The sequence below is a fragment of the Pseudonaja textilis genome, unplaced genomic scaffold (assembly GCF_049901715.1).
Source record: "Pseudonaja textilis isolate UNSWEBS1 unplaced genomic scaffold, rPseTex1.2 PTEXSCF33, whole genome shotgun sequence".
In the NCBI taxonomy this organism is placed as follows: Eukaryota; Metazoa; Chordata; class Lepidosauria; order Squamata; family Elapidae; genus Pseudonaja; species Pseudonaja textilis.
Window position 1 is genome coordinate 138,116 of NW_028262888.1, and position 12,529 is coordinate 150,644.

General features: G+C 44.4%; 1 protein-coding gene across 1 annotated transcript in view; it reads right to left on the bottom strand.

The window, feature by feature from the left end:
- LOC113453650 (sodium channel protein type 4 subunit alpha-like) overlaps positions 1-12,529 on the bottom strand; it is a 137,403-nt gene that overhangs the window by 102,546 nt on the left and 22,328 nt on the right. Inside the window, exon 8 of the mRNA XM_087919163.1 lies at positions 8,142-8,246. Coding sequence (XP_087775289.1) covers positions 8,142-8,246 — 105 coding nt within the window. The remainder of the gene's footprint in view (positions 1-8,141; positions 8,247-12,529) is intronic.

The following is a 12,529-nucleotide window of genomic DNA, read 5'->3' on the forward strand; positions in this document are numbered from 1 at the left end:
CTTCAACATGATTAAATGAATGGATAGAGCAGGAATTCATAAATTTGCAGATAACACCAAGCTTGGGGGAATTGCCAACAACATGCCAACTTTAGAAGATAGGTTCAAGATCCAGAAGGATCTTGAGACTTGAACACTGGGCCCTATCCCAAAATGTTATTCGGTGGTGAGAAAAATAAGTTTTACATTTAGGCAAGAAAAACCAAATGCATAGGTGTAGAATAGGCGGTACCTAAACAGCAGTGACTGCAAAAAGGATCTCGGAGACCTGGTGGACAATCAATTAAATATGAGCCAGCAATGTGCAATGGTGGTCAAAAAAGGCCAATGCAATTTTAGGTTGTATTAACAGAGAAATAGTATAAAGATCATGTGAAGTGTTTGTACCTTTTGTACTGTAATGCTAAGACCACACTTTGAATAACTGTGCCCAAGTTTGGTCTCCACAATATAAAAAAGATGTTGAGACTGTAGAAAGAGTGCAGAGATCAATAAAGAACATAAATTTCCTGTCAGTGAGAACAATGAATCAATGGAATGGCTTGCCTCCAGAAGTGGTGACTGCTCTATCATTGGAAGTTTTAAGAAGAGATTGGACGGCCCTTTGTCAAAAATAGTATAGGATATCCCGGTTAAGTCGGAGGTTGGACAAGAAGACCTCCAAGATCCCTTCCCACTTGGTGATTCTGGTTTAAACTAGAATTGCTAAAGATAATTTTAAGTAGTATGCATTGGGCATGAGATGAAGGCAACAATATGAAGACATGGCAAGAAAAAATGATTACTTGCTCAAATTTGTCATTTGTTTGGATAAGGAATAGCTCCCAGAGTAATGCATAGACATGATAAATAGCAGGATATAAAAAGAATGATCCAAAACATCCCTTTTTAAAGGACAGAAGCAGAATGTAGATTGAATTGTAGACCTCATTTATAGTCATGAAGTTTTCTAGTTTCATAATCAGAAATGTAGATTGCCTATGAACAGCAAAAAAAATTCACTGTTATTCTTTTAATAATTGGAGAGATTTGGAAGTGTCTAGATAAGAAATCAAATGGATTATATTCCAGAGGATGGATGAAGTAGGAGAAGGAATGGAAAACTCCCCTGCCAAGTAATAGAGGCAACAGATAAACTCTGATATAATTATTTTGCTTGTTTTGTAGAGCAGGAATATCTTATCACAACCTCCATCCGTCGATAGTATATTCAAGCTCTGTTAAGGGGAAAGTGGGAATACATTTTAGCAATAATGATTACAATTGTTATTTGGTACAATTTGTTAGCTCAATTTCAATTTCAATTTCCTTTGTACATGGGCACTCAAAAGTAAAATTTTCCAATTGTTACTGCCTTGAAGCTACTTGGAAGACACAAAAAGTAGCAAACATTACTTTTTAAAAGAAAAAATAAGTCTCTTGACTCTGAATTATTTTTTAAAAAAAATCCTAATGTTTTGAGCTCTAGAATCTCATCGTTGTTTCTAAGATACCTGACTCCTGTGACTTGTGAGATTTCCTAAGAGAGGGATAGGTGACTTAGTCCATTCAGTGGACTTCAGAACTGTTGTAGAGCGATGGAAAGGAAGGGGCAGGAACCAGAGCGTACAACGAACAAGGCTTTATTGCAGAGAATAAAGGGTTGTCGCGTCTGCTTGCTAACTAGCAGACTAGCCGGTGACAACGGGGCTGGCTCTGCTCGACAGCCGGCTTTTATAGCCGACTGTCAAACAGAGCCAGCCAATGGGAGCAGCTGATGCTCCCGCTCAAACAGCGGACCTGGTTGGGAACTCCAACCAGTTCCACAGACATAACACTCCTTTCCCCCAGCTGGGAACATGCGTAGTCCTGTAGGTAAGTAGGTTGTCTGCGCTGGCGACCAGAACGTCGCAGCTCGGGTAAACTGTTGGCTGGTGTCAAGTCCAGGCCCTCGGGACATGCCTCGACGGTCGTTGGGGCATGGGCTTGACCTGGTGTAGTGTCCTGAGAGTTCGGCGAGTCCCCCTGTTCGGGCTGACCTGGGTGGGTCGCTAGGTCCAGTTGGCAAACTGGCTCGCTCTGCTGTTGGTTCGGTGATTCTAGCCGGAAACTTGGGTCCTCCAGCAAACCCTCCTGATCGACGGGGAAGACCGGGTCCCGCAGGGAGCTTCCGTCTGGCACCGGTAGGGAGACTCTGGTGCTGGCTGGTTGGGTTGGGTCAGTATCGGCCGCACTTCTCCGTCGCCTTGTGAGTTGGTCCACGTGTCTCCGCCACAAGCGTCCATCTTCCAGGAGGATCCTGTAGGATCTTGGACCTGTGACTGACACGACTCGACCTGGTACCCACAAAGGATCCCCCGCATAGTTCCTGGCGTACACCAGGTCTTGCAAGGCAAAGTCTCTGACTAGACTGTCAGACCCTAAAGGGGTGTCTGGGCAGTAGTGGGGGTGTAACCTGTCCAGGGTGGTCCTAAGGCGTCTCCCCATCAAGAGTTCGGCAGGGGATTTGTTAGTAGTGGTACAAGGCGTCGTATGTTGGCTGAGAAGGTAACGGGACAGCTTGGAGTGCCAGTTTTCCTGGCCAAACCTGGCGAGTGCCTCCTTGGCTGACCTGACTGCTCTCTCAGCCATCCCGTTGCTAGCGGGGTGAAAGGGAGCTGTAAGGATGTGTCTGATGCCCAAGTTAGCAACGTACATACTGAACTCACATGATGTGAACTGCGGGCCATTGTCAGACACCAGCATGTCAGGAAGTCCATGGGTGGCAAATAAACGGGTCAGGGCTTTAACTATGGCCTGGGTGGTGGTCGTGGGAAGCAGGGCCAAGTCTATCCACTTTGAGTAGGAGTCCACGACCACCAAGAAGGTCCTGCCATGCACCGGTCCAGCCAGGTCGATGTGCAGGCGAGACCAAGGGGCACTAGCACTTTCCCACCTGGTGGGCGTGGCAGCAGGTGGGGCAGCCCTGGTTTCTTGGCAAGGTTGGCATGAGCTTACCCAGCTGGCGATTTGGGCGTCCATGCCGGGCCACCAAACGTAGCTGCGGGCCAGAGCCTTCATCCTTACAATGCCCGGGTGGCCCTCGTGAAGCACCTTCAGGATGGGTACACGAAGGGAGGCTGGAATGACTACTCTTGTACCCCACAATAGACATCCCTGTAGCTTCGACAGTTCCTGCTGACGGGTTTTAAAAGGAGCAAAGTCAACTGTACATTGAGTTTCCGGCCACCCCCTTCCCACCCAGTCCAGAACCTGGGCAATTATCCTGTCTTTTTTTGAGTGCGCAGCGATGTCCTCAGCTGTCACTGGCAGTTTGAGTTCGTTGACCTCAAAAATGGCGTGAATCGGTGCTGGGTCTTCGACTGGGACTGGTAGGGGGCAGCGACTAAGGGCATCGGCGTGACTCAAGTTCTTGCCCGGTCGATGCACCAATTTGAATGAGTAAGCGGCCAGAAACAAGGTCCATCTGGTCATTCTGGGTGAAAGTACCTGCGGGGTTTGCTTATCTCCAGATAAGAGTCCCAGGAGAGGTTTATGGTCAGTCACAAGTTCAAAATGGTGCCCGAACAAAAATTCATGGAACTTTTTAACTGCAGCAACCGCGGCCAGGGCCTCTTTATCTATTTGACTGTAGTTCCTTTCTGCCGTAGAGAAGGTCCTAGAGAAGAAGGCAATTGGTGCCTCGGAACCGTTGGGAAGTCTGTGGCTTAGGACAGCCCCAATCCCAAAAGGGGATGCGTCAGCAGCTAGGACCAGGGGAAGGCGTTGATCAAACTGAATTAAGACTGCCTCCGATGTGAGTAAGGATTTGACTGACTTGAAGGCATGGGCTTCTTTGGGTCCCCAATGCCATGGTGAGTCTTTATCTAACAGTCTATGTAAGGGTTCAGCGACAGATGCTTTGTGCGGGAGAAATGAGGCGTAAAAGTTTAGTAGCCCCAGAAAAGCTTGGAGCTCCGTCTTGTTAGTTGGTGTGGGTGCCTCATGGATGGCTTGTACCTTGGACTCAATTGGGTGGATGCCAGAGGCGTCTATCCTATAACCCAGAAAGTCCACTTGCCTAGTGGCGATGGCGCACTTCTCCCTTTTAAGCTTGAGGCCATGCTGCCTAAACTTCTCTAGAACCGCCCTGACCCTCTGTATGAGTTGAGGTTGGTTAATAGCTGAGACTAAGATGTCATCGAAATAAGGAACCACCCCTGGGAGACCTTGGAGAATTCTTTCCATGAGTGACTGGAATATACCCGGGGCCACACTTACGCCGAATTGGAGGCGTTTACACTTGAATGCCCCTCTATGGGTGACTATGGTTTGTAATTCAGCTGTCTGATCATCAACAGGGAACTGTTGGTATGCCTGGGACATGTCTAACTTGGCGAAAATGGTGCCAGGTTCGAAAGTGTGTAACAGGTGCTGAATAACTGGGACAGGGTATGCGCTGACCTGTAGATAACGGTTGAGTGTGGTTTTGTAGTCTGCGCAGATTCTTAAACTGCCATCCTTCTTGAGTGGGGTGACTATGGGGGTCTCCCATTTGGCAAAATCAGTAGGTTCTAACACCCGTTGCTTAAGTAGCTTATCTAATTCTGCGTCCAATTTGGGACGGATGGCGAAAGGCACCCTGCTTGGCTTTAGGCGAAGAGGGATTGCCTGGGGGTCTACAGAAAACGAGATGGGGGTGCCAGAATAGCAACCCAGCTCGTTGCTAAACACATCAGAATAATCTGAAAATAATGTATCTACGTCAGAAGTTGAGACAGCATGGATCCCAGTTACACTAAGGCCGAGGGAGGGAAACCAATCTAGCCCCAACAGGCTGGGGAGGGCACCATTAACAACCACTAAAGGCAAATGGCCTTTAAAGGCTTGGAATTGCACGAGAAACTTGCCTTTCCCGAGGACAGGAATGTTCTTGCCCTGGTAGTCCCGCAGCGTCAGGTGGCATCTTTGTAGCTGCTTCTTTGACAGTCTGGGCTGGATCTTCTTCAGGGTTTTCCAGGAGATGATTGAGAGGGCAGATCCCGTGTCTACCTCCATCCTGCAAGGTTTACCTTCTAGGAAAACAGAAATTTTGATTTTATCAGGGGTTTGGGAAGTATGGTTAGCGTGGTAGCAGGTATAGCAGTCCTCCACTTGCCTTTGGGAATTAGAAGGTGGTGGAGGTCTTTGAGGCAAGGTGCGCCCTGCTTGGCAGACTCTAGCGAGGTGACCCTTCTTTTGGCAATTCAGGCAGATGGCGTTTCTAAACCTGCAGGATGCCCTAGAGTGGGAGCCTCCGCAGGTTAGGCAAACGGAAGGTTGTTTGGGGGCGAAGTTGTTTCTTTGCCCCGCTCCTACCTGTGAAGGTTTCTGATGTTTAAGGCGGTTAACGTCTGATGGGTCTGTGGGGTCTTCTTCACTGAGGACTTCTTCTGAATGGATGGTGGAACTGCTGGGCTTTAATGGAGTGCCTTGAATCTCAGCTGCTGATTGGGCAGAGAGCTCAGCAGCTAGGGCTTCCTCCATGGCTAGGGATAGATTCAAGTCCTTTTTTGCCAGTAAACGTCTTTGGAGTCTCAGGTCTCTAACCCCACAGACGATCTGATCCAACAACATGTCTTCTAAATAGTCTTTGAAACCGCACTGCAAGGCAGCTGTCCTCAGGGCTGCCATATACTCGTTGATTGTCTCCCCCTCTGCCTGTTTCCTAATTCTGAAGGCGTACCTTCTGGCTATCTGGGAAGGTTTTGGCGAGTAGTGGTTGGAGAGGATTTCTTGTAGTTCATCCCATGGGACGCTTCTGATAGCGCGTGGTGCGACTAACGCTGTAGCGGTGTCAAAAACTGCAGCCCCACAATAGCTGAGGAAATAGGACTTCTTCCTATGTTCAGCAGCGTCAGCTAACCCGATGGCATCGAGGAAATGGCTGAAATGATTTTTGTAGGAGTCCCACGTTTCCTCGTTGGGCTTGAATGGTGGGAATGCTGGATTAGCATTCATTGCGAAAATGCAGGGTTCGTCTTCTTCAGTCGTCTTTTGAACTCGCGCTCTTAAAAGAGCGCAGGCTGTGACTGTCTCTCTAGGCTACGGAGCTCTTTTGAATTACGCGCTCTTTGTGAGCGCCGGCGGCTGCGGCTACAGCGCCCGTGGCTCGCTTCAGTGAATTCAGCTCAAGACAATGGCGGTTTTTTGAATTTCGCGCTCTTTGTGAGCGTTGGCGGCTGCGGCTTCAGCGCTCGTGATTTCGCTCATCAGTGACTACAGCTCTTTGCAGCAAACGCGTCTGGTTAGCCTTCGACCGTATCCCATCCTCGTCGCCAGTGTTGTAGAGCGATGGAAAGGAAGAGGCAGGAACCAGAGCGTACAACGAACAAGGCTTTATTGCAGAGAATAAAGGGTTGTCGCGTCTGCTTGCTAACTAGCAGACAAGCCGGAGACAACGGGGCTGGCTCTGCTCGACAGCCGGCTTTTATAGCCGACTGTCAAACGGAGCCAGCCAATGGGAGCGGCTGATGCTCCCGCTCAAACAGCGGACCTGGTTGGGAACTCCAACCAGTTCCACAGACATAACAAGAACTTTCTGAGATAATGCTCTTGAACTTTATATGAGAAAATGGCTAATATTGGGCTATGATACTTCTTGTAATATCTAATTCATTCTATTTCACCCTTAATATTCCCTAACTTCTACAAAGTAAACTGAAATATTTTAATCTCAGTATTTGTGGTGATATCACTATATATCACTCTAAGATCTGAGCCATGGGGCCTTGGTGAGAGATAATGATCTAAGGAATTACCTGGAATCACTTATAATATCTGTTTGCCTCTGTAGGAACCATTAATATACAGTACTCAATTTCACAATTGTCTATAATGCATCTATAAAAATCATTGCAGTATATATCATGGGCAGATAAAAGTCAGATGCTGGTATTAGAAAACAGTAGGAAATGGAGAACTTAGAATCCAGGAAAAAGAAACTTGGATGCAAAAGAAAGAAGGAGATAGAAAAAGTTGTTAGAAAATGATAGTGATCAATTAAAGGTATATGAAAACTTGTTAGGAACCTGACCTCATTTTTTTTCTTCATGTTTACCTTCTGAAAGATAGATTTCACAGCAGTTGACATAATTTTAAAAGGTTATGTATTGACAGATGTAATCTTTATTTTTATGATCCCCAGAGTCTTGTACAGTAAATTCTCAATTTCCCAGACTAATGGGAGAATCCAAATGGGATGTTACGCATCTGCAGAAACACATTGTATGAGAGCTTTTGCCAGTTGTGTCCAAAACCTAACCTGCCAGTGTCCATTAAATCAAAGATTGATTGTGCTCCTTTATTTCCTATAGAAATTTTGACTTAAATTAAGAAATGACTGACTTTTGCAAACTAACTTAGTTTTGCATGCAACTCTTATTCTGTTTGTTTCTTTATAGTTAAGAAAGGTCACTAAACTGTGGAAATAATATAATGTTATTATTTAGTGAGGCAAAATTAATATTCTGACTAGTTCGATTAGCTTTTGAATCTATTTTTTTTAAAATAGATTTTATTGAATTTACAATTTAAAAACACATCGACAATACATTTACAAAATAGAAAGAAAACGGCTAGGGGGAAAGAAGGAAAACACCCAGCCTAACACACCGGATAAAGGCCGGTTGTGGGGAAGAGAAACGATATAGAGGGAGAGAAGGGAAGGGAAGGGGAGGGAGAATAGGGTAGAAAATACAATTAAAAACGAATGATATCTTTTTGTGACTGTCTGTAAGGATCATTTCTCTTCGTCATATCCAATCTACTCCTCTTTTCCATTATCTTTAAGTTACTTTTTATCATTTACATAATTTGTCTCTATGTAAGCCAATTATACCATGAGTCCCAGTTGTCGTAAAATGTTGAGGACTCTTTGTTTTTTAACGCTATTGTTAGTTTATCCATTTTGGCACACTCACAAATTTTCTGAATAACCATTTGCTCTGAAGGTGTATGAGGTGATTTCCAACATTGGGCAAACGCTAATCTAGCTGCAGTTAGAATATGGATTATTACATTAGGGATCTCTGATAGATATTTATCCAAAATAGCTTTTGAATCTAAATACAAGGAGGCGGTGAGGTCTGAGAAAAATTTCCCATGGACACTGACCATAGACTTGTATTTTGAGAATGGCATACCTGGGGCCGTGGGATGGGCTTCACTGGTTTTTTTGAACCTAGTTTCTTCATGGCATTGTAGTATTTTTTTTGTTCCTCTGTCATGAAGATATCTTTGCCTCCAAAGTAAAAAAAAGAATCACCCTTATTAGATATGGTGTGAAATCATGTAGTATCATCATCATCACCACCATCATATTATTATAGTTATTATTATTTTATTAATTATTATTATTTAATATTTAATCCTCAATTCGATTCACTATCTGGGACTGGTAAAAAACTTAACGTTCAAGTCCTTACCAAGGACCTAAGGGTTGTTACGGTAACGTCTGAGTATATAGGCAGTTCTGAGTAAGGTGGTTTTTTGCAATGTCAGAATATTCAGATCTGGTAATTTCAAAATTTCCACGTATCTAGGCAGCCCTTTGGGTATTGCTCCAAGCGCTCCTGTTACTATTGGTACAATTGATTTCTTCCTCCAGAATCACTCAACTTCAATTTGCAGATCACGGTATTTTGTTTTTTTTAATTGTTTTTCTTCAATTTGTGCATCATCTGGTATTGCAATATCACTGTTTTTCTTTTGTTTTCTACCATTGGACGTTAAAACCCACCCCTCTCCTAGGAAAATGAAATATTTTAGGATGTATTTAAAAGGCAGATTATTTTCCCTAAAAGAGCAGTAGAAACTCAGAGAGGCAGAAACTCAGCCCTTCCACCTTTGTTAATGGGCCATTAAGGCTGGGCCAGTCTATTCTACATAACAAAAATATACCTCCTTCAGGCAGAGCCATTTAATTGCCCTTCATTGCATCACCCACCAAGTTTCAACCAAACCTAGCACACAAACAACCTACAAAGCTAGCTATGACCTCTGACAGCAACCAATCCGGATACTCTTCCTGTGCTCCAGGAAGTTCAATGCCAGAGAAGGTATAAAACCCAGGGACTCTCAGCATATCTTTCCTTTTCTTCACAAGAGCTCCAAGGCATGTGAACCTGTCCACCATTAAACCATCTTTCCAAACAGTCTCCATGTTTTTTCCCCCACTTGGAACTGAACCCAGAAGGATATTTCTTCTAATACCACAATAGTGATACCAAGTGTGTTGTGGGCCAGATGTCTGTCTGTTTAGATTCAAAAATCTCACAGGACCTTGATTTGTTCATTTTCAAGAACTGCCAGTTTGGTGTTCCCAGTAATTTTTGCTGCATTTGAACCCAAACTTCTGTCAAGGTTTCCAATGAATGATTTTGGCAACTTGATCATGATGTCGTGGATAATCAGTGAGATTTTGCTGCAGCCACTGTTGGTGGCTATAGTAAAGGTGACCCAGTGTTTCATCTTTCTCATTGCATAAGCAGCATTCACTGTTGTTACTGACAGGTTGAATTTCTGCTTTAATGAATTTGGTCTGCAGGACTTGCTCTTGGGCAGCCAAATGAAATATTCAGTGTTTTTCTTCAGCACCCCTGAATTCAACAAGCTCCATGTTAGCTTTGTATCCACCTTTCCTTCAATGCCCTTCAGTTATTGATTGTGCAAAGGTTTCTTTACCAGTTAGAAACTTGATGCTCAATTGTTTCGTTTTGATATTCTGCTTTCAGTCTCATTGTTTCGTTCATCTTCAGCAGAAACAGAGGCTCTTGCTTTTAAAAAAGTAATAGTCATTTAAGCTGCTTTTTCCTTTTCCACAATTTTTTTGTAAGAGTCCTCTTGCAATACAATTGATCAATATTTTGGGGTGCAGAGCATGGTGCATTATCATTAGTTTCCTTGTCTTTCAATCCGAGGTATCAAGTTCTAGCTGACTCCAATCAATTATTCCAGTTGACTATCACATTACAGGCACTGCCCAGGTGTTAATTGTCTTTATGACATTTCCTCCACTCAGCTTTGATCTCAAGATTTTCCAGATTTGCTTTATGTATTTTGTTGAAGTAGCTTCCTTGACTTGGTGTGCAACGGGTCAGAAGCTTCCAAAACTCCTAAGCAGTGGTGGGATTCCAATAATTAAACAACCAGTTCACCCAGGGTCAGGTTGGCTGTCATGGGAGGCATGGCCCAACCTGACCCTGGGCGAACCTGTTGTTAAATTACACACACACACACACACACACACACACACACACACACACACACACCACTATCAAAGTGGATCTGGGCGCTGTGCTGTGCTGAGCTGCAATAGAAAAATGGGCAACAGAGCAGCTGGCATGCGGGAAGGAGGAGGAGCAGGGAGAAGAAAGAGGGAAAGTGGTCTCCTCCATACCTCATGCTGGTTACTCCATTGCCCATTTCTCCACTGCAGCACAGCACCCAAGATCCATGAGGGGTGGGTGGGGGTAATTTAACAACTTGTTTGCCAAAACCTGTGTGAAACGGCTGAATCCCACCACTGTTCCTAAGGGCTTGTATCTCGCTTCTGGTGTTACTTCTTTTATCAACTCTTCATTATCAAGTTTGAACCCATCATCTTCAACAATTTTTCCTGCCTTAACAGCAGTCCTTGCCCCTTTCTCAGTGCTAAACTGCTGCATAGCTTACCTGATTGGTTTGAGCTTATGTTTCTGTTGGAATAATAGTCTGGACAGCTTTATTCATGTTCTTCAATAATTTAGCCAAACTTCTCTTCCTAATTTGGCTTTAGCTGTTGGTTCAAGATCTAATCCAGCTCATGCTTCTTGTTCGTTATCCGATTCTCTGATTTCCTTCCTTTTTTCCACTACTTGTTGCTCCAATTCTAAATTATCTCTATTATCAGTTACTTCAACAAAATACACAAAGTGAGTCTGGAAAATCTTGAGCAGAGCTGCTCTGCTTGCAATCTCATTAGTGAAGAGCATGTGTTCCAAAATGGTCCTTCTTCCTTGATGTCCAAAGCAAGGTGATTCTCCTTTCAAATCTTGAACATGCAATTTTTAAATTCATATTTTGTGGCCTCAGATCGATAATAAGCTTCCACAATTGAATAATTTTCTTCCTTTGTCTGGAAGAAAAGGAAGATTTTCTTTGTTTTTTTTCACTCATTTCTCAGTTGCCTGTCAACTCTAAGCCTGCCAGAGGGAGTTGAGTGATGTATAATATTTTTTTGCTAAACACCCAGAAGTCATAGTATTCAATGCAAGTTTTGTTGATTCAGGCAACATTTGATCCAGCAGAGAATTCACTTGATGTGTTTTCACCATAGTTAAATGGCTCTTCAACAGAACAGGGAAGCCCCTACACCACTACAAGGTAAAGTTCCTTGGGAGTGGGGGTATTATTATGATTATTATTCCCCCAGTGAGGCACTACCTTGATGTGATTGGGGGGCTTGTGTGCTCTGAAGAAGATGAGAATTATGTCAGAAATTCAGCCCCACCTGACAGGTCTCATCAGAGGAGTCAGACAAAGATTGTCTTTCCCATAAAAAATATGGTAAGACATAAATTTCAGGCAGCCAAACTGACTTGGATGTCAGCTGGGTTAACAAGGTCCACACTAGATGTTAGAGTTCCTGGATATCTGATGAAAAATGGACTACATCAGTTAGGACTGTGGTTGAGCAACCAGTGCTAGCAGCTGCGGAACTCTTCTGGGAGCAAAAAGGGTGGCTTCGCTGAGGCCCAGCAGGCCCCAAAACGAAGCACGGGGTAGGTGCTGCGAGCCCCCCCAGGCTGAGTTTTCTGCCTTCCTTAGCCCTAGGGAAACCTACTGGGAGCAAAACTGTCCCCCCAGGAGGTTTCCCTGAGGCCCAGAAGGCCCCAAAATAAAGTATGGGAGGGGTGTTGCGCCCCCCCCCCCCAGCTAAGTTTTCTGCCTTCCTGAGCCCTAGGGAAGTCTGGGAGCAAAAACGCTTCCCCCACAGGAGGCTTGCCTGAGGCTCAGAAGGCCCCATAAATGGGGAGGGGGAGTTGCTGCAAAAAAAGCCACGCCCACCTAGTCACATGTCCATGCCCTCTAGCCATACCCACAGAACCGATAGTAAAAAATTTTGAATCCCACTACTGGACTGGACTCAAGCAGAACTAAGAGCAATGGATAGGCAAACCAGAAAAATAATGACGACGAATCATGCCCTGCATCCTTTGATAGACTCTATCTACCAAGGAAATAGGTGGATGTGGAATGTTGCAAATATATCAGATGGCTAAAGAAGAAAACCGAACTTTGGGGGAGTATCTGAAGGACAATGAAGAAGATGCACTGAATTTAGTATCCTAGGAAGGCTTACTGACTACTGGAGAGACCAAACTGGCCTACAAGAAAGACAAAATGAAGAATAGAATGAAGGCATGGGAAGACAAAGCACTACATGGCCAATACATTAAAAAAAATAGCAGGGAAAGCAGATAATAACAAGACCTGATAATGGCTAAGAGCAAGAAAGTTTAAAATAGAGGCCAAGAGAGTAATGGATCAA